Source organism: Pleuronectes platessa, chromosome 8 (genome assembly GCF_947347685.1).
Source record: "Pleuronectes platessa chromosome 8, fPlePla1.1, whole genome shotgun sequence".
Lineage (NCBI taxonomy): Eukaryota > Metazoa > Chordata > Actinopteri > Pleuronectiformes > Pleuronectidae > Pleuronectes > Pleuronectes platessa.
Genome location: NC_070633.1, coordinates 21,299,973 through 21,321,301, shown reverse-complemented (window position 1 = coordinate 21,321,301; position 21,329 = coordinate 21,299,973). Strand labels below are relative to the sequence as shown.

The window sequence follows — 21,329 nt, the reverse complement described above, 5'->3', positions numbered from 1 at the left end:
TGAAATTTGATTCATATATTCAGACAGATTAGCTACTCTCAAAGAAAAAAGCATAAAAACAAATGAGACGCTCTGACTCAAGCATATTGTGGGTAAGCAGCTGAGCCCAAAGACCTTTCCACAAACACATATCTTTAAAGTAAATACATGGATAAATTAACACGTTAATTAATATCAGCTATAAAATAATAAACGCTGGGCAGCCAGTATCTTTAGCGTGAGACAGAGCGTTGTCAGTTTTTATTGAGAGGAACAAGATCGGAGCTAGAGGAACTACATGTATGAAATCAATGTCCTGTCAGCATCTCACTAAGAGAATCTCTATCTGCCCAGTTTTTTCAGGCAAATAAATTGGCTTTTTGAGAGCCTAACATGCTCGAATCGTTACTAAACTTTACACAAAATTAGAAAGTGGTGAAAATGTACGTATTCTGGAGTAATTCTGAATGGACGTCGCGAATGGCTCAACAGCGCCCCCTGGAACGCAGCCCATGAGTTCACATTGACTGATCGTCACAAAAATCGATACACAGGTGTATCATGACCAGACAAACAAAAAAATCCCAAGGAGCATTTTGAAAAACGCAACAGGAAGCCCGCCATATTGTATTTAGTGGCCATTTTTCTAATTTTTTACTTTGACGAACTGGTCCCAGGGCTTTCATAAGATCAACTTCAATTTGAGATGAGTGTCATCTAAACAAGATCAATTTTTCTACACCCGGTGTGACCGTGGTGTGTCGTCAAAGTTTGATTACAAGCCATCAAAACAAGTGGTTCTGTATCTCGGACAATAGGACCATGAATCCTTTGATGCTGATAATGCAGTAGTGGAGATGTTTGCTGAGGCTCAGCATCAAAGGTACCACCAAAAACAAACCTTCAAACCTGTCGAAGAACTGTGGCAGCTGCTGATAAGGCTGTGATATATGATGTGGTGATATTTGATGTTGTGATATATCATGATGAAGGCATTTCTGGTGCCAAATGCTTTTTGTATTTCCCTTTTGGGACTTTTTCAGGGCCTAGCCATCCTCAAATTCTCACCAAAGCATGTGCTTGGGCCCTTATTATTATTATTATAATACTAAATATTATTAATACATTTTTATTTTTATTTTTTCAGGCAAAAGAAAGGGCTTTTTGAGGGCTTCAACATGCTTAAATCGTTCCCAAAGTTTGAAGAAAATATGAAAGTGGTGAAAATGTACGTATTCTGGAGTAATTTTTATTATAATTATAATATGAAGTGCCCGCTAAATATATACAGTCACATAGACATGTAATGACAAAAGATGTGACTGTTAGAAAATCCCTGTTCAAGGGTTTAAACTAAACTGGATAACAATAGAAAAGCAGCATTTCATTTAAAGTGATAGAAGATACACATTTTGATAATAGTATCTGTTTCTGATGCAGCAAATGCATGCTCATCAAGACTAAACTGTTTAAATTCATGTAGATAATGTGTTATTATGTATTTTCACCTAAACAGAGCAAAATAAATTGTGTTTGCACTTCTTCTCTCACGGATTTTACAATCCCTCAAATTATCTTTCGTAATGCTGAACTCAAACCCGCCCAGATTAGCACACACTGGGGAAACACCAATTAAAGTGAAGATGTCGAAGTTGCTGTTGCTTTAGAACGTGACAGTGGAGCAACTCAAATTCAGATAAAGTCTTAGGCACAGTGCACCATGTTCTATCTTTAATGCTACACTGGGGGAGTGTTAACTAAAGCAACAAAAAAAGCCTTGGTGTGTGATGTGTGCGGAGCCATGTGACCCTGCAGACAAGATTCTTCAAAAGAACAGGGACACTGGTTAGTTTCAAAGCTAGTTCTGCATAACAGAAGCCAACGACAACAAATTGCAGACCTCAAAGCCCCCGTTTTCTGTGGCATGTCCCCATTAAGCTGCTGTGGTTACGGCCTGTGTCAGTGAATTTGCTTCAACTCAAAGGAAGGACACTAGATCACTCACAGGGTAATAAAACAACAGGGTGTACTCTTGTAGGATGTTAAAATTCTTAATTTAAAAAGTCTGTGTCATCCTGAGCTGCTTGATTCACATATTAACACAGTTAGAAACCAATATATGCAATAAACTTCTGACATTAAACATTAAAGCCAAAAATCTAAACCTAAATGTTATCTGAGCCTAATTTCATTAGGAGTATTTTAGTGTAACACAGCCGTGAAGTACAACTAGCACTCACAACTTTAAATATTGAGGCATGCCCTACATATTTGTACCCAACATATACCTACTCCGCTGAGATCTGTATTCAGACAAAGCAGGTCGCTCTGTAAAGAATTATGTTGGAGGACTTCAGACTCATTAAGCCAGACAAACATTTAGAAACAATCCTTGACAGCGTGAGATATGGGAGCCTTTGGATGACGCACAGAATTATTTGGAGGTCATCTGATGGCTGCTCCAGCCGCTGAAGTACAGAGCAGGGGACGCTTTCAGCCGAGGCTGTCAGATGCTAGTTAACAGGACCGAAGTAAAGGCCAGTGGGGAAACCAAATGAGGTCAACAACACGGCAGAAAGGCATTTTAATTAACCCCACTGAGAGAGACAATGAATTATAACATCTGTCAGGTGTGGACTGGTTATGCACAGTTGGAGACCACAGAGGTGATATGCAGATATTACAGTTATTTTGGCCGGCAGGCTGAGATCTGACGTTCTGTTGGAGTTTGCTCAATAAATGTACAGCTCATAGCTCTATGAAAACATGATTATTCTCTGATGGTGACTGTCCTGAGCCAGGACATGATTCACTGTGCTGACCAAGTATGAGTACAGATACAACAACACAACAATGAGCTCGGGAGGTGCACAGCTACACAGACGATGCTCTCAGGGATCTGAAACAGCTCAGCACCTGTGAGCAGAGAACGAAGCACAGACCGCAGGCCTGAGGAGCTCACGGTGTTCGGTTTACATGAGTTTACAAGGGACTAATATGTGATGTGTAACATGTGCACACAAGCAAATGGGTCCTTAGAGAGATACTGTAAACAAGAGGTCTCAAACACTCCTACATCTTCCTTCGAGGGGGCTGCTACAGAACTCTAGAGAGAAAAAAAACTCTGCAACAACATTTGAACTGCATACACTCCAGAGCAGAGCAGTGTCTACTGCCAGTGAGATCTAGAAAAAATCAGCTTCCTGTCTGCAGAGGAGTCCGGAGGCGAAGTAAACCCCAGAGAAAAGCTCCAGGTGAATTTTTCTCATTTCAGTGTCAGGTGGCAGGTGACTCACATGTGATCACAGTGGTGATTGTCAAATTGTTCCCAGCTTACAAATTAAATTACCAAGTAATTCCACTATTTGCTTTCTTGTTGAGACGATTGAATCATTTTAAGAAGTCATGTTCTCATGTTCATGTTTGTACAAAAGCTACTAAACTGATTTCCATTCAACTGTGAACATGAATGGGCCACAACCCAAGGAAAAACCCATTACATTTTGGAGCGGATCTGGATAAAGGTGCAGATACATGGAGAGATCTGCACACTCTTCTATTAGTATCTGTTTATTAAATATGAAGCTACAGCTTATTAACTTAGCTTAGCAATAAGCCTGGAAACAGGGGAAACAATTAGCTTTACCTTATTGGGTGCCTGAACAAAACAAAGACCTGCTGCACATAAGGTTGAATCATCATATATCCCTCTGGTGGGTTGGACGAAAAATAAATAAATATGGAGCAAAAACAAAAATATTTTTTTAATACAAAATCCTTTGCATCAACAGGGACTAGCTGGTGTAGTATCAATAGGTCTAATGCTGCCCGAGCTCCACACAGACTGCACCTCATCAAATATTAAGCCCACACTAGAGCCGGCCAACCATCCTGATCGTTCACATCACACCTCTGTCAGCTATTCCAGCAGAAAAGGTTCACATGCGTGTTCCACTGGGGCAACAACAACTAGCAGTTCTAAACCCGAGAGTCCCGGTTTATCAGAAGCTCATTACTAATAAAATGAGGCCCTAGGAGCATATTGCTCTGTCACTCAGGGCCTGGATTATAATACCCATTGGCTACATGCGGTTAAATAATTCAACAAGCCTCGAAGCTGCCTGTCACGTTGAGATTAACCCAGAGGAGAAAAATGACAAAATGTACTTATGGTAAAAACAGACAGCGGCCTGTCAGCTGACGCGATGAGTGGCCAGAGCTCAGCGCAAATTCAGTTAACTGTGTCTGTGCTCATATCAGTCACATTCATTTGCTGAAAGTAAAATGATCACTGGGCTTTTTTGGGGGGCAGAGCTCAGAGCTGTAACACTGAGCTGACTCAGGCCTCGGCGAGCCACTCACTACTACCTCATTAAGTCCAACAGACATAAAAAAATGACAGGGTGTAATGTCGTTATGAGGCAAAGTTGCAGACAGAGCCAGTTTCTATTTTTGGGAGGAACTTCTCTGTGTGGAGAAACTACAGTGAGGGGAACATTACTGACCAAGCCCTTCTTAAATGTAATTACACATACATCAGTGCTTACTGCAGCTTACTACACTGTGTGCCTACACGGACCTCAGCAGGCACCATAAAAATATCTAAGTAATGTGGTTAAGTAATCTCATGATGTCAACACGCTGCCAGAGTGAACACTAAATACTCTGATTCATCCCAGAGTACTCGCTCCTGCAGATAAAGCGATACACTGACACTGAGATTATGTGATGGAGGCCAAATATTATATCATGAGAAAGTATGTGAGGGTTTTAACTTTTTTTGGCTGTATATAAACTTGTGTGGTGTCTACAAAATGTTTTGGGGAAAAAGGTCAAGCTATTCCTTTGAGTTAATCTGTGATGCTTTTATTTGAATAAAAACACAAACTCAAATACTGTTATCGTCTCACTTAGTAATTTTATAACCCCAGAATTTGTTTTAAATGACATCACCTAGGACAGCATTACAATGATATCTCAGAATAGAAATGTCTATTGTTTGCAGAGCTCACGTCACAGTTTCTTGTTAGACTAAACATACCTGAGGTGTCCTCTTTGACTTGCTAAAAATAGTTTTGCCTGTAACACTGGATTGCATCATGACAATGCAGAGATTCGGTGAGAAACTGAGGCATAATGACTCGTTCCAGTCACATGCTTGTGAGCCAGAGAGCCAGGAATGAGGTTACAGGTGGAATTTCCCTGGTATCCCGTTTCCCTCTGACGTCATGTCCAGCCGCAGCAGTTCACTGCCCTCGCTGCTGCTGCTGCTGCTGCCGCTGCCTAACACTCCAGCCTGTTTTACAAGGTGATAGCCGGGTGTCACAGGCCAGTACGGGTTAAACCAGGAGTGTAGAATTAAGGAACTTTGCAAACAGCAGTTCCCCTGCGAGCCCTCAACAGAAAACTGACCGACACATGTACAAAAAAACAGGAAGTTCAACAGTTTTATTTCTCTTTTCACTTGGTTCCTGCATTTGTGCAAGTCATTTCAGGTTGCAGCCATGTCATGTGATTGTTTGTTTAGTCAGAGCATATGAACATTGCCATCTTGTGGTTATTTCTATGGCACCAATACACTAATTCATACCTAGATAGGTTTTTTTGTCTTGAAGATTGAGGCTTTATGGTCATCAATCTGTTTTTAAGCTTTTAAGCAGCTAATTCTTTTTGAAGGTGCATGCGTGGGCCACTCACATTAAAGCTCTGGGTAAAACTATCTCACATTAGCTCCCGGAGACTCAAATATCTCCGAACAGGAATGTGAACCACTGGATTTCCCTGTCTCTTGCAAGATCACTCTGAAAGCTTTTGTGAAACTGGAGTGCTGCCTTTCTAAATAAGATAAAAGCTCCGTTCTTCTTTTTGTGTTGCCAAATCAATATCCAGAGGCCCATTATGGCAGCCGGGTACATCTTGGACAAGGAGAAGAAGAGACTGATGTCTGAGGAGTCACTAAAGAGATCAGAGCCGCACAGAGCAGCTCTCCGTTGTTGTCCCTGGTCATCATCACGCTCCGTCGTGGCTCAGACCACTGATGGAGACGTCACTGTCACAGGATAAGAAGGCTACTGAGAACTGTATTATCCTCAACCACACTGTCAGCAGTGCACACACACACACACACACACAATTGGACATAATCACTCAAAGACTGTGCAGCATTAAAGCTATCAAAGCAGTCAGTACGAGGGCAGAGGAGAGGCTGGATGTGTGGGCGGGAGCATGGCAGGACGTCTCTAAAACAACGACACATGCTCAAAGCAAACAAGACGACTCGGCAGTGGAATATGTTTGGAAAGTCTCTTTCTGGATAATTGCTTTCAGTTGGACTGAAGTTTTCCAATTATCCACGAGCTTTTGACAGTGTTCCCACCATGGGAAGACTGGAGGGGAGGGCAGAGAGGCTGGGTGAAGGGTTGGTGGGTCCAGCTGGTCTCGTCTCCAGTGGCCCTGACAGGCTTTGAGCCCGTTCCTCTTCCCTCTGCGTCACGGCCGCCTCCTCTGGGGGGGAGCAACTATGCTCCTCCAATGAGATTGTGTCCGTCTGTCCCATGACACACGAATCTTAGGCCCGAAATGTAAACATCTGGGAAAAATTTAGACTTGCCACAAAATGGGGTTGATCAACAACTTAAAAGAAAACATTCTGTCAAGCATTACAGACATATTTGTAGAGGCAGTAAACATTCATTCATATTTGTCCTCTGAAGCATCCCAGTGAGGATTTGAGACTCTCTCTCTCCGCAGCTCTTCTTCATTTTAGTGAATATTTTCAGGCTGAGGTTCTGTCATTGGAGCAGTGAACACACTGTAGTCAGATCAGCTATGGTTGCTGTAATATTTCATATCCTGAGGAACAAAATAGGCCCATTTCTTATTTCTCTGATTGTAAACTAAGATGCTTTCAGACACGTTCTGAGGTCAAACCGCATCAGTAAGTGAGTAAAATCTCATGAAAATGTCAGAGTGAGCCCATGTGAGAGACAGCAGGAAAGTGTCTAGGCAAATCAAGAGAGTGGACGTTTCTATAACATGCGGGCAGACGCGAAATTGAAAAAAATAAAAAACAAAATCAATAGAAATATGTCAGGATGTAAAGAGGTGCCACACACATCGGTGATGCTACGGAGATTTCAAAGATCGGTTTAAAGTTACCATATGTGTGGATATACTTCTCAACTACAAGGTTTAACAAATTGTATTCATTTGTATGTCAGTCAAAGTGTGAGAAATGTAAGTTGGTCCAACACTTTTCATTTTTAAGTGTGGAAGACAATAAAAGCAGCAAACATCCACATTTTAGAAACTGAAACCTGAAGGGTGTTGCCGTTTAGGCTTGAAGTTGTCAGTTATAATAGGGGATCTCAAATGGGGGTCCACGGAGCCCAGGGGGGTTTCCAGTTCAACCATTAGAAATGATGTCTTTCCAAGACATTTCTCTTTTGTTGTTGAAAATGGCTATGTGAAAGTTAAGGGACATACATGAAGGGGGGGTATAACATGTTTCTGTCTTGTTAGGGTTCCTCGGTTGAGAATAAAACTCAAGTTTCCCACATGTTCTCAACACAATCCTCAGCTAACATCACTGACCTGGGGTCAAGACTAGGTTTCTGATGATGGAGAACAAAGGACAAAAGGAAAGCTCTCTTTCATTTCAGTGTTAGGGTTACAAACACACACACACACACACATACACACACAGTACCAGTGCAGTCACATGCCGGCTGACTGACACAAAGGCCCGTCACAGTAATCTATGGAGTGGTAGGCAGAGCACAGCCTGCAGCTCATGTATCCCAGCGGCAACAACACACCATGAGTCCAGTCATGCTTCATGTACTCACTTAACTGTGCACGAAGTGTTTCGTACAGGCAAAGAAAGGCCTTTGGAGTATAAACTAATCTGATAGTACATCAATTAAAGTCCTGGTTATTTCACATGAGAAGCTACAAAAAGAAGAACAATATCATTTTAATAAAGATCAACGTGATCCCGCAGAGATGTGACACTAATGCAGTAAAGATGTAAACGTATGGTTTCGTTATAATTAGTAGAAAAAGCCCAAAAGACGCTTTACCACATATAATAGAGACTCACCCTGTTAGCTGGAAGTTGTCATCCGCACACAGGCAGCGAGGGGTCGGTCCTCGGTGTTAGAAAAACATGCTGATCTCCGGTGCCAGCTGGAGAAGAAGCGGCACCACAGCTACATCACCGCGGGACGGACACACAGAGCCTCCCCCTGCCCCGGCGCTCCCTCCCTGACACGGAGCCGCAGTTTTCTCCGACGGGGGCTGACGCGTGGGGAATTCCTCGCAGTCACATTTTCCTGGGAAGTGATTGGCCCCGACCGGAGTTTGGCTGGAGCCGGCTGCTGCTACCAGACATGGAGGGACGATGGTGGAGCAGGAAACAAGTTGTTTAGAGTACTCGGTACAAAGTACACAAGGAGGAAAGATCCATCAACAACCACTACTACCAGTGTGGTATCTTGACGTTAAACAGAAATTTAAAAAAAAAGGTAACGTGTGTCGGTTATTTCGTCAGTAGCTCAAACACAAGTGAGTTCAAACTGACGTCGCTTCGTTTCAAAGCTGTAAAGTTTAGTTTGGAGTGTTTGGCTCCGGCGGGGTAAGGAGGAGATGAGATGAGAGGGAATCTTCCGGGAACAAGCCCCTGGCCGATGGGAGCAGATGAGGTGAGAGGGCGGGGACTGCGGCGGCCGATTCCCGGGAAGCGATGAGCACATACGGGTGAAATGTCCAAACACTTACCGGCAGCGGTGAACGGTTGTGTAGAAAAGTGGTGAAACGACAGACAACACAATGAGCTTTCACTTTTTGTCAGGTTGCAAAAGGGTAGTTCCCATACCGGGAGTCGAACCCGGGCCGCCTGGGTGAAAACCAGGAATCCTAACCGCTAGACCATATGGGACCAGTTGGCATGAAATGATATTTTTTGATAGTTATACATGACAGAAGTTTTCAATTCCCACAGCTCATTTGTTCCATGACATCACAGATTCGTATTTTTGACCATTTGGTATCTTCATGTTTCAAGGAATAGATAAAATCTTCCGTTTCTGCCAGAGCTGAGTTAACAACTTGGCGAAGGGATCAGTGAAAGTCTTGATGTGTTCATTGTACTGCTTTGCTCTCATTGTAACCAGTACTGCCGTTGTTTATCTTTATTGGTTTTCATATTTTTCTTATATTCTCTAATTTTATATTTCAAGTTGTACTCTTGTCAATATCCATCTATCTAATTATCTATCTATCTGTTACATACACCCAATATAAGTTTATTACTAACTACTTACTATCACTAAGGTTGATTCAACACCTCTTGAGCAAAGTTATTGTTGTTGTTGTTGTTGCTGTTGTTGCTGTTATTGTTGTTTTAGACCTTTTTTTCATGGTACCCCTTGATTCAATGGATTTATTTATTTATGAAATAAGTATCTTTTATAGATATTTCCATACAGATATATGTTTAGCATATTTTTACAGTCCCCATGAGAACATAGATCATTTATTTTGGATCTGTTGATATTCTGATGGATTTTGTCAAGATGTCTGTCGTGAAAAACTTTTACCTATAATTGATTTAATTATATTATTGGAAAACATACACACACACACACGCACATCCATATATGTAAATTATTTAACTGCAGACACTATTTCTTTATATTTAAAATAAACAGTACAGTCAAACAAGGGAGTACTATAAAAACAAGAACACTTAAAATGTGACACTTTGGAACTTATTTTAAATTTGTTTTGTCTTTTGTGTTGTTTTATTTGACCGATAGAAATAAAGATGAAATCTATGTTTGCAGGACACATTTCAGGTGCTCGTGTTAAAACTGGGTAAAATGTACTATACCTGGGTGCTAGCTACCATCTAGTGGCCATGTTGTTTACTTCTACACAGGATGTCAGCCTTATATAAATACATTGGTACAGACCATGGCGGGGGGAAACGTAAAGTAATGAATTGAATAGAATCGAATTAAACGTTAAGTGGATTGATACAAAACGGAATTTCAGGAGGAAGAGGAGGGTGACTCCTCAAAGACATAGATCTCTAACTAAACATCGGGGGCAAACATATGACGTATACTCTCTGGAATGGTACAAGTGTAGAAACGGGGGTCGCCGCGCTACAACAACAACTTCTGGCTTTGTTGACAATGAGATTGAATTTGTTTGTATAATTAAACGTAACTTAGTTAAACGTATGTAAGACGATACGAAACTCAGTGATACTTTTTAGTTCGTGTATGTGTGGTTACATAGCCAGCTGATCTGGAGCCACTCGACGTCTGTGCCCCCCCCCCCCCCCCCCAACCCTTGTAGTGTAAGTGGTAGCGTCCTTGGACTAGCATAGGCAGCCAATTATTTGTCAAACTAGCATTCGTCGGCTAACCAGCTCCAAGTTAAACATTTTACCGTGAAAAAAACATTTCCTCACAACTAAACCGTTCACGTTCGTGCCGAGGAGTCAAGTTGGCGCTTAAACAAGATGTCAACCCCAGCGAGACGACGTTTAATGAGAGATTTTAAACGGTAAGCGACAAGGAAACCCCCACAGAGAAGTAGCCGCGGCCAACGCTAGCTGCCTGTGGCTAGCTTGAGGAGCTAGCCTACATTACACTGTGAACTACGCGACCACAGGGACGTAATAGTCCACATGTAAACAACGATCGGTGCTAATCGTGTGTTTCTCTTCTCGGTGACGCTAATTCCGAGTCGTGCTAACAGGGTGGATGCTAACATATTGACATGTACCGGTGGTTGTTAGCGTTAATGTCAGGGCGATGACACCAGCGTTAGCCAGGCAGGCTTGAGTAGCGACGCTCCTTCTGTGTAACTTGTGTTTACTGCGGCGGTTAGTGGCCTCGGGTCTGTTTATTTTTGTATCTAACAAAGGCACTTTTTCCTCGTGCGTTTCCCCCAAAGTGTTAATGGCTGTGACCGTATAGTAGTTCTGTGGGCTGCATGTGTAAGTGAGGAAGCAGCTGAACGTCCAGATGGCCCTGCACTTGCCAGACGGAACGTTTTGGGTTAATGTTCAGTGTCTTAGTGCAGCCTGATCCAAAGGAGCTCCTCGTATATCACTTGCCAAGCCCGAGAATAAGCAACCATCTGCCGGGCAGTCAGTAAAGAACCTCGCAGACAGTCTGCTGTGGCACATGGTTTCTTATCCCGGATACTCAGTGTTCTCCAACTCCACAGTACGGATCGTCTCAGAGTCCAGGACACTATCCTGGACTCTGCCAAACTCAATCAATTACAGTGTCTCTTGACAATGTGACCGATGGATTCAATTGATAAACACTCATCAAGAAAGCTCTGATCAAGCAGGTTTATTTTTAACTTGTGGAAACAATGACGATTATTCTGCTTCACTATGGTTAATCTAGGATTACGGAGCCTAAAAGTTCAGATGAATGATTAGGATCATATTGCATGTGTGCACAATGCCCCCACATGTCAAAGTTTGTTAAAAAAAAGGGAGCTTCAGGAGCTATCAGGGAAGGTCTCACATTTAATTCTTCTTAAACTTATTCTTCTTAATTTATACTTAATCCCACCAGACCTTAAATCTAGAAAATGTTTTTGTCAGTGGTTTTAGCTAAAACTAGACATTCCTCAGACACCAAACCTAATGTAAAAACTGTATAGAGACCTTTAAATAGATTTACTCATTACTTATCTCTCCTGTTTGTCCACTTGTAAAGATTTGATTATCATGAATAATAGGTAAGCACAACTGGAGATTTCTGACAAAGTATTTACCTCTCCACAATATTGCGTCAGTGGGATTAAATACGAAAATAAATATGATGACAGAACAAATTCCTTCGACCTCTGCCCTAATGTAACAAACTATACATAGACCTTAAATTAATTCACTTACTTATCCATCCATTTTTGTTGGTTTATTGGTTACATGCAGCCGAGAATCTCTGAAAAACTGTGAGGGAAGGTGAACAAAAAACCTGTTATCTTTCATAACCTGAAATAACCATGAAATGAGTATCAAATTACATTCTGTATGGTTGTAAAAAATCTTCAAAAGGCCTTTGCTATTTGCTGGTTTATAAATAAGCCTAATACCACTTTAGAATTGTATTGATTACCGGCCCCGTTGTCCATTTAACATGGGCATAGTACAATAAATCTTAATAATGGTTAGGATTTCTCTTGTATTTCTCTTGTCTATATTTAGTTATATTTTAATATATGCCATATTTTCTTTTTCTGGAACTGTTAGACTGCAAGAGGATCCACCAGCTGGAGTTAGTGGGGCCCCTTCAGAAAACAATATCATGGTGTGGAACGCTGTCATTTTTGGGTAAGTTAACTTATTTGATAATCACTGTGATCCAAATATTTAAATAAATAATATGTATTTACAGTATGTGATTTGTAGAAGTATTCACTGCTTGTGTTTGGACATGAAGTGGTTAAGTGGTGAAGCTTAGTGTGTGTTAAAAGTATTTTAAAAGGTATGAAAAGTTCATAGTGCTTTTTGCAAGTTGATTTACGACCTATCTGTTGTCTCTCTTTTAGACCAGAGGGAACACCTTTTGAAGATGGTAAGTTACTCCAGCCATGCTCTGACATTTAGTCATCAAATATTCATTAGAACTCAAAGCATTGGAAGTTAGATTATATCGATTTAATATGGTTAAATGAGAAGAACTTAGGTGGTGCCTTTTTAAAGTTTGTTTTTCCTGTAAAGTACAACGACTGATCAGTTCATAAACAATGATCCGATGGACTCTGTGTTTTTGAAATCATTTCTTAACCTCTTATTTTACTTTAGTGGACTTTGTCAAATTGTCCGACAATCCTGGCGTTACTTGTCCAAGAAGAAAATGTTTTATCTTCATCAACTGACTCATGTAAAAAAACAATTCTTAAAATTTCTCTGGAGTTTTTATTGAACTTTTCTTTCATTGGCACCATTTAACTACACGAGTCTGGTCAAGTTGGCAGCTCAGTTACAAAAATTATTTAGCTTTTCTTGTGTCATAAAATCATCAAAACTGTCATATTGCTACATGCCTTCTCCATTTGGCTTTTTGACTTTAACGCCCTGTTTCCAGTCTGCATACTTCAACTCATACCATTCCAACACTTCTCTCTTTTCAGGAACCTTCAAACTTACCATTGAATTCACAGAGGAATATCCAAATAAACCTCCAACAGTGAGATTTGTCTCCAAAATGTTTCATCCAAATGGTATGTGCTCCCCTGCCCGGGGGGGTAATTACAATGTCCCTAACAGAAATAAAAACTTGTTTTCTTTATCATGTTTAAAAAAAAGTTCATATCCTGCTTTTTGTTTCAGTGTATGCAGATGGAAGCATATGCTTAGATATACTTCAGAATCGTTGGAGTCCAACCTATGATGTCTCTTCAATCTTAACTTCAATACAGGTAATTTAACAAAACACATTATGTCCAAAATTCAAATTAAGATCCTGTTTTATAGTGAAATAATACAATATCAAGTGATGACTGTCCAGATCTCAAGGGACTGTTATAACACAGAACTTTATCAGAAAGCAACTGACTTTCTTCTTTTGTGTATTTAAAGTCTTTACTGGACGAGCCCAACCCAAACAGTCCGGCCAATAGCCAAGCAGCCCAGCTATACCAGGAAAACAAGCGGGAGTATGAGAAGAGGGTTTCCGCTATTGTTGAACAAAGTTGGCGCGACTGTTGACCCCTGTTAGGGTTCGAGTATGAACAGTGTCCAGCCCAGAATCAAGAAACCACCAATCAAGACAACTGATCTCACAGAAATAAAATGACACATCTTTAAAGTCCCTCTCGATATATTTGTCCCATAACTGTTGCTCAGTTTGTACGCTGTTGTGTTGTGGCATTCACTCCTGCCGAATGCTATTGTTGGGCAATAGCATATGTTTGTTGAAAGTTAATGTACCTTGTTATATCTGGGTTACTTGCTACATGCCCCAAATCTTTTCTTTTTTTTAAAAAAACAGGCCACGGCCGGTGTCTCAGTTGTCACTTTTCTACCTGTTGTTTTTAAACTGGCTGGATGACACGTGACAGTGAATTAGATGTGCTTGCTGTGTGGTTTGCTGTGTTGATACAGTTCATATATTTACAAACAGGAAAAAATACTGTTCATGGGTGTTTCTCATTCTGTGTCAGTGCTTTCACTCTTTTCTTTGGTTTTATTTCTTTCTGCCATTTGAAAGCCTTTCAGTGGGACAGAGAATTTAACCTGGCATGATGCCGTTCTCTCTCTCAGCTGGACCTGTAAAGCCAAGCCTTGGATTTTAAATACATTCTAGATATTGGTGAACAGGTGACGTCCCTCTTAAAGACTGAAGCAAGACATCGAGTTCCCACTCTGGGCACTTGACTGTTTCATGCAGTTTCATAATGCTGACATTTTTATGCTATTTTACAAGCTGATTACACTGTTAAAACAGGATGGTGTCTGTATTCAGATTATAAACCTTTGCACTGGTAACCCATGTAATAACTGTACATTTTCTTGTAAATAAAATAAATATACAACACGTGTCTTTTGCTTTTTACACTCTGTGGAAAACAAATATATGATTGTGCTCAGCTTGTTGATCAGTTTTTAATTTATTCAGATTTTACAGCTGTGAAAACAAGCAGACAAGTAAACTGTACTCACACAAACCAACACATCTGAACATAGATCACAGCTCACAGTTTCCATGTGGAGGTTTTCTCCTGTTATAGATGTGGTTTCTATTTGTAGGATGGTCTCCAGCTGTTGACAGAGCGAACAACATTGCAGGTATTGCTGATAAGAAATATCACTACAGTGAGACTGGTATGAGTAGCTAGCTACTGTTTGACATAATGCCTTCAATCCTTGTCATGACCCAAGGGTCCACAAACGAGTAGTGACAAGCTGCATATTCTGCCAAGTTCCTTCGTAGCCATGGAACAAAAAAAATATTTCGGTGACTTGTGGTCACTTTTTGATATAAATGATGCATAATTGGGACATGACACCATAAAAGAACTGAACACAAGCTTGTGCATAAGTGAAACAAATACAGGACGTGGAATGGCAGGAGATAAAAAAAAGTCAGTTCATCCTACAGCTCCTGCTAAAGCTCAGATACTTTACATGGCAAAGGAATGCAGAAACCACAGGTGATATCTGAACGATTCTCACTGGATGAGTGTTGTAACTTTCCCACACGTTTAAAAGAATCAGTTTATATTAAATGTGATTTATTCTGAAGTCCAAGCCAATGATGAGTTTTTGCCTTCCCCCCCCTCATTTTGCTTTGCTTGCAAATTAGTGAGAGGCCTGAGGTTTCACGAGTTCGTATCGTCCCACCTGTCCTTCCTGCAGAAGCTGACCAATCAGCTGATCTTTGTGTACTTTGCGACTGACAATGAGGAAGCGCTGCCACCCCTGTCCGTACGACTTGCTCCGCAGGCCGTATTTCTGAGATATCTGGTGGATCTGTTTGCGTTCGTCGTTGGTGAGGTCGGAGGAGAAGCGGAGATCATCCTGACGGTCTGAACCAGCGTAGGTACGAATGATGTGCTCAATGTCACGCTTGCTCAGTTGATTTCCTGCTTTGTCCATGTCCATACCGAACCCTTCTCTGGAAAACTGCTCCTTCACTCTGATTGGTTCCGCGATGCCCTCGCCATCTCGACCGAGGCCACCGCCTTTCCAGCCCATCTTGCGGAGCAGCTGGTTTCCGATGTTGTCTTCTTTTATCTCCTGTCTTGTGGCCTCCTGACCAGAGCGAGCCAGGATCTGGGATCTGGATATGGCGTCGTTGTGACCCTCTTTTCTTAGGTTGGATTTGACCACGGCCTGCGTCTGTTTCAAAGTCCCCAGAGCCTCGGTCGCTGCAATGTGCTTCACTATCTTCTTGGACCCAATTCCTGCAGCCACATACTGTCCTTCTAAGTAAACTTCACACCTCCAGCGATGATCGGGCAGGACAGTGAACTTGTAATCAGCAGTCACTTTATTAAATTGTGCTGTGTCATTGATGATACAAATAGCATTGTCCGAGTTCTCCAGGATAACCAACTCGCTCAGATGCTTCTTTTTGACGCCCTGTTGCCCAAAGCGTCCTGCAGAATCTGACGGGTTATTTCCTCTGGCGTACTGTTGGGGCTGCTGTGGCTGTAGTTGCTGCTGCTGCTGCTGTTGCTCTCGTTGTGCCTGGTTCATGCGAAGTTTCCTCACTGCCTCGGAGGCTGCTAAGTGCTTGGAGCTCTTCTTTGTGCCTGATGACTGCGCAACCAGCTCATCCTGCACAAAGACGCTGCACAGCCAAGAAGTGTTGGGGAGGAGGTCGTACTTGTAGTCTATCTTCATGCGATTAAAAGCTGCAGAGTTGTTGAGAATGCAGATGGCGTCGTGGGCATTGTCCATCACCACAAACTCTGTCCAGTGCTTGCGTTTGTCAGGCTCGTATTGGCCTTTAGAGCTGGGCGTTGGTTTATCCTCTGGATTGCGGAGAGCAGGCAAAAAGGGCGGAGTCGGGCTGTGCATCTGGCACACAACTATGTCATTGACAGTCGAGTGTCTGAATTTGCGCTGCGTAACACGAACTTCAACTTGTTTCAGGAAGAGTTTTACAGCCTGCTCGGACGCTCGGTCTCTCGCCCCATTTTTACTGCCAGAGTATCCAGTAGCGAGGAACACACCCTGACATCGCAGTTCACAGGCATAACCGTCCGATGGTACTTTCCTGTTCTTGGGTAGGTCCGCCTGAGGAATATCCTTCAGATTGACATAAATATACTCTGGGTTGGTCTTGCAGGCCTGAATGCTGCGGCTCAACATGAAATTATAATTTGGTGATTCACTTCCGGTCATATACACGGGGTCCCTAGCAGCAAAAACCAACGCAGAGGCTACACTTTGAATTAGCCTTTGCTTGTCATCCAATGTTGACTGAGCTATAGGAGGAGGCTGTGATGCAGGGCCCAGCTGTGACGTGCTCGGACTGCTTCTGCCTGGACTGTTGTAGACTCGGGTGAATGGTCTGCTTGAGGACGGCCGGTCTTGATAACCGAATCCCGAACCCGGACGTCCTGAATCCCACCCTCCTGATCTGCCCGCTCCACCATATCCATTATACCTTTGGGGCTGAGAATAGTCTGCATTTCGAGAGGAGTGGGTATCATACTTGGCTGTATAGTCCTGCTGTGTTTTTGCAATGAAGTTTGTAGAAGACCCACGTCCTCCATAGCCTATGCCAATCGTACCACCTAAAGAAGTGTCCCTGTCTCTGTCTCTATGGGAGCCCCAAGAGTCAGACGCGTACGACGGCACTCTGTCAAAAGCAGACCTCAGGGAGGAGGAGCCCTGTGCTCTGCTGGTGCTGCCGTAGGAGGAGTGCTCAGTGTCCCACTGTCTCATTCCGTATGACTCACTCCTCCTGCGCTCCTTGTCGTTCTCCTTCTCGTCGGTGCCAGGTCCTCCACTGCTTCCACCACTGACAAAGTGAACAGGCTCGAATCGAGGTCTGGAACCAAATTTTGACACAGGCATTTTCCTCATGGGCTCGTCTCCTGCAATGACACACGTAAACAGTTCATCTCAGATGGGCACAACAGGGTCATTATGATAGAAGTCCTAGGAAACCTGTCTTAGAGTGTACTTTCACTACTTTCTTCTAAAAGGATTTGCAGCGGAACTTAATGGTCTGTAGTAGGCCTGCATGTTAAAGACTGTTAAACTGGCACCAATATTAATGACTAAACAACAGTTTCCTCCTGCGAGGCAGAGGTATGTTATATCTTATCCTACCTGTCAGGCCATGAAGGTCCATGCTTATGAAGGATGAGTCCCGCCATAGACTGCATTTACCTTAATATCAGAAACTGTTGTCAAAGCGTCATAAATCTCATTCCTCTGTTATATAGGACTCCATTGTTGTCCCAAAAACCGCTAAAAACACAAGAGCCACAAGGTTGCACCTGGTGACATGTTCCTTCATTTTGATGAACACGAACAAAACTTTCAGCAGCTTAAAATAGTCCCTAACAAATTCCTTCTTTACTCATGTTTGCTAAAAATCTACAGCACCCAACTGTTTTAAGAAAGTTTATATTTCTGGCACATTTTTAGACATTTACATCTTGAGTAATAAGGAGAGCTACTAGCAGACTGAAGATGTTGGGAGGTATGAGGAGACTGTTGCTTTTGTTTTGTTTTCATGGCATTTGTGGAAAATAACAAATGATTCGCCAGATTTGATCTTTATTTCTAGTTATTTTGTATTTTTGTGTCATTGCCTTTGATATTTGTCCTTTCCTATATGGTTTTATTTTACTTTATATATTACTCATTTATATTTTTTTCAGAATAACTTTTTCCTTGATTGTTTTTCTCTTGCATTAGAGCTGTCCTGTCCGTCGTCTTTAAAGAGCTTTGAAACGCACTAACCTTTACACAGCTAGATAAACCTCTGACTCCTGTTGCTGCTCGCGCGCCTAAGCCTGACACACCTTCGACTTTATCTTGTTTCGATTTCCCCAAAGTCAGCAAAACAAAATACATCTTGCCCAATCATTGACCTTTGCGCACACACCTTAAGACACGTTCTAGAAATGTGAAATAAACATTTCCGCGCCATATTGACTTGTGAGGATGTAAATTGTCAGTGAAAACATGGAGTCAGAGCGACACTCACTGCCATCAGAAGAAGAAGGTCTCTTTTTTGCTTCAGAACTAGGACTTGGGTCAAAGGAGGGCATTTCGACACTGTCTCTCTCTTCTGCCATCACCAGCACCGTCAGAATCAAACCCAGGCCATACCTGGTGTTAAGGTACAAGTCAGACGTTAGCAGCATGAATGGATGAGGTAAACAAGCACAGACGTCAGCATCGTAATGGGTCGATGCTCTTCACCGCCTGTGGAGGCTAAAAACATTCCCTGGAAAGCAGACAGCACCTCACAGCCGCATGCAACCCCCCGACGCACAGACTACACATCCGGATTCACACGTGTTACACTGCCACACATCTAATGGGTATGAAGGGAGAAGTTGAGAAAACAGCTGGATTCTGTTTCAAAACACAAAGCCGGAACGCAGTGACGCAGTAGGCCGACAGGATGCACCTCTCCCGGGCTAACATGTTTAGCATTTGGCTCCACATTAAACTTATCTTAATTTAAAAACCTCGGTGTTGAGCGGTGTTGTGTTCTCACCTGCAGGTGCAGCCGCTCCCCCGATTTATCTCACTTTCATTCAGCTGCGCAGGGGAAAGCAGGTTTATTTGATTTTAGTTTCCCGGTTGTTATTGTCGTGCTAGCCTAGCCTAGCGACTGCTAGCATTAGCCTGCTAGCACTTGGCTACCTACAGCAGCAACAAACTGCTCAGGCTGTTTTCTACTCGGCTCCTCGCAGTGAACCGATGCCCGGGTTCGTCTCCTTCTTTCTGGGGTATACAGGTGAATCCTCGCGGCGGAGAAACACACGGCCGCTCAGCTACAGCAGGAATCATCCATTTTCTGCTCCGGCTACGGTTGAAGTCATGGCGTCTGTCAGCGCACTCTCCCAGAATGCTTTGCGGCAGCAGGGTTCGGAGCGTCGAGCGGCCTGTTCCATTCACACAAGTTTCTATGGTTTTACTCCAGTGATGCTCACACATGTGTTCAAACAGACATCTGGACATGCAGGGCCGGCCCTGGCAATGTTGGCGCCCTAGGCGAGATTTCAAATTGGCGTCCCCCAACATCTGTCATGCATCCCCAAGAAAGTTTGGACTGTATACAGATGCACACACAGGCAGACCAAATTATAAGGACATCAACTTCATCCATCTCTCATGCTATGCCTTGATGTGTTGTTTCTCCGCTTCCTTTGGACTATCCCCCCCATTTGATGAACCTTCAGAGTATCTGGTCGTACCTCAAAACCTTCTGGAGCTGTTTGCTGATATGGCGCAGAAGCACATTGTATGAATACTTAGATTTTATAAATTTTTTCAATTTTTTTAGAGTGAAATTAATTTTCGATGCGACCCTACTTATAAACTGTAACTCGCTTTACAGCTGACAATGATGTATACAATACACTGTTACACAAGTACAGTTTTTTTAAACCCATTTTCACATTTCATAATTCATACTTGGCCTCCAGAAAGTTAGTACAGATTCCAAGTGATAGGAATCTGAAGCTGTTTTTCAAGACATAGCACACCTGCACTTTGACAAGTGCATGTTTTATTAAAACTATTTCAGATAATTGAATATCTACTGATGCATGTTGAAATGATTTAATTCTTTGCTTTGGGTTTTTAAGCTATATTAGGATTAAGGTGTAAACAGAGACAGTTTCTCTGTTAGAGAAGGAAATTCTCTTCTTCTAATATTAATAGTTTATCTAAGTTCTTCTAATAGACCTGTAGTTTATCTACTTGACGGTTAGTTATGAACGAGGTAGGTCTTTTAACAGCTCATTTGTTTTGAATACACAAGTATCTACCATTGCTACAACTGTGTACCCATCATCCATATTGTGTTGTGTACGACTTTGAAGGAAGTTTTCTCCTGTCAGTACAAAACTAATGTGTCGCTTGTACTGTATGCAGTCTAATTAATTTTCACCCTGACACTGTATGCTTGTTGCACACCAAAGGAGATGTGTTGATGGTAACATTTAAACCAGGATGCTGTGCTCTCAACGCATACTGCCTGTGACTATATGGAGGACCATACATGACTTAAGTAAAAATAAATAAATAAATAAATGTATAAATAAATACAGAAATAAATAAATAAATATGTTAATACCAAGAGAAATGTCAAAATAAATGTTTTAAATATATTTGCACATTTATTTATTCCCTGATACATTTCCTTTTCATTTGCAGTGTCCTTATGCTAATGAGAAAGGCGGGCCTAACCGCAGTCTCATGCAGGATTGGTCACAGGAGTGTAATGATCCAGCCCTACTACTTCTGCCTCTCAATGCTGGTGTCCAGTAGCTGTTTGCAGCGTTGAGCCAGTTCACACTTAAAATGAACTAGTTCAAGTTCAGAGGGTTAGTTAAGGTTATTTTTTATTGGGATGATTTAGCTGTCAGTAGTCCTGACTGTGAGCGTCACGTCTCGTGTTGTACTGAGCACAAGGAGCGAGCCGAGAGGAGAAGGAAACAGAAACTCCAGCTCGTTACAAACCACCTGCAGCCTCTGCTCTGATCATGAAGCCGCTGATCTCTGATCAGATGTGACCATGTGTGTCTCTTGTGCCGCCCTCTCGGCATGTCGCCTGTACCAGGAGCCGTCCCTGTGGACATGCAGCTCACATCCTCCTGCAGCAAAC

General features: G+C 42.3%; 2 protein-coding genes and 1 non-coding gene across 6 annotated transcripts; 1 reads left to right on the top strand and 2 right to left on the bottom strand.

Moving 5' to 3' along the window:
* Positions 1 to 8,845: 8,845 nt before the first annotated feature.
* trnae-uuc (transfer RNA glutamic acid (anticodon UUC)) lies at positions 8,846 to 8,917 on the bottom strand. The gene has a single exon. It is a non-coding gene; the product is annotated as a tRNA-Glu (tRNA).
* A 1,436-nt stretch (positions 8,918 to 10,353) lies between these two features.
* On the top strand, positions 10,354 to 14,555 carry ube2a (ubiquitin-conjugating enzyme E2A (RAD6 homolog)). The gene is made up of 6 exons (XM_053428571.1): positions 10,354 to 10,554; positions 12,266 to 12,346; positions 12,565 to 12,590; positions 13,150 to 13,239; positions 13,349 to 13,437; positions 13,598 to 14,555. Exons 1-6 carry the CDS (start codon positions 10,511 to 10,513, stop codon positions 13,724 to 13,726), a joined length of 459 nt encoding a protein of 152 aa, XP_053284546.1. The 5' UTR covers positions 10,354 to 10,510; the 3' UTR covers positions 13,727 to 14,555.
* On the bottom strand, positions 14,003 to 19,561 carry nkrf (NFKB repressing factor). Of its 4 annotated transcripts, XM_053428566.1 has the most exons (4): positions 19,212 to 19,561; positions 18,693 to 18,817; positions 17,807 to 17,866; positions 14,003 to 17,568 (listed from the first exon to the last, which is right to left on the bottom strand). In XM_053428566.1, the coding sequence occupies exons 2-4, from the start codon at positions 18,781 to 18,783 to the stop codon at positions 15,320 to 15,322; spliced, it is 2,400 nt and encodes a 799-aa protein (XP_053284541.1). In that variant the 5' UTR covers positions 18,784 to 18,817; positions 19,212 to 19,561; the 3' UTR covers positions 14,003 to 15,319. The 4 variants fall into 4 exon arrangements, with proteins under 4 accessions (XP_053284541.1, XP_053284542.1, XP_053284544.1 ...); XM_053428567.1 differs by lacking the exon at positions 17,807 to 17,866; XM_053428569.1 differs by lacking the exon at positions 19,212 to 19,561 and having other exon boundaries at positions 17,807 to 17,947; positions 18,693 to 18,798.
* Between the last annotated feature and the right edge of the window lie 1,768 nt (positions 19,562 to 21,329).

Coding starts and splice junctions, on each gene's coding strand:
- ube2a (XM_053428571.1), top strand. CDS start 10,511: ATGTCAACCCCAGCGAGACGACGTTTAATGAGAGATTTTAAACG. Junction 10,555..12,265: donor TTAATGAGAGATTTTAAACG/GTAAGCGACAAG, acceptor TGGAACTGTTAG/ACTGCAAGAGGATCCACCAG. Junction 12,347..12,564: donor TGGAACGCTGTCATTTTTGG/GTAAGTTAACTT, acceptor TCTCTCTTTTAG/ACCAGAGGGAACACCTTTTG.
- nkrf (XM_053428566.1), bottom strand. CDS start 18,783: ATGGCAGAAGAGAGAGACAGTGTCGAAATGCCCTCCTTTGACCCAAGT. Junction 17,867..18,692: donor ACCTTCTTCTTCTGATGGCA/GTGAGTGTCGCT, acceptor TCTGATATTAAG/GTAAATGCAGTCTATGGCGG. Junction 17,569..17,806: donor GGACCTTCATGGCCTGACAG/GTAGGATAAGAT, acceptor GTGTCATTGCAG/GAGACGAGCCCATGAGGAAA.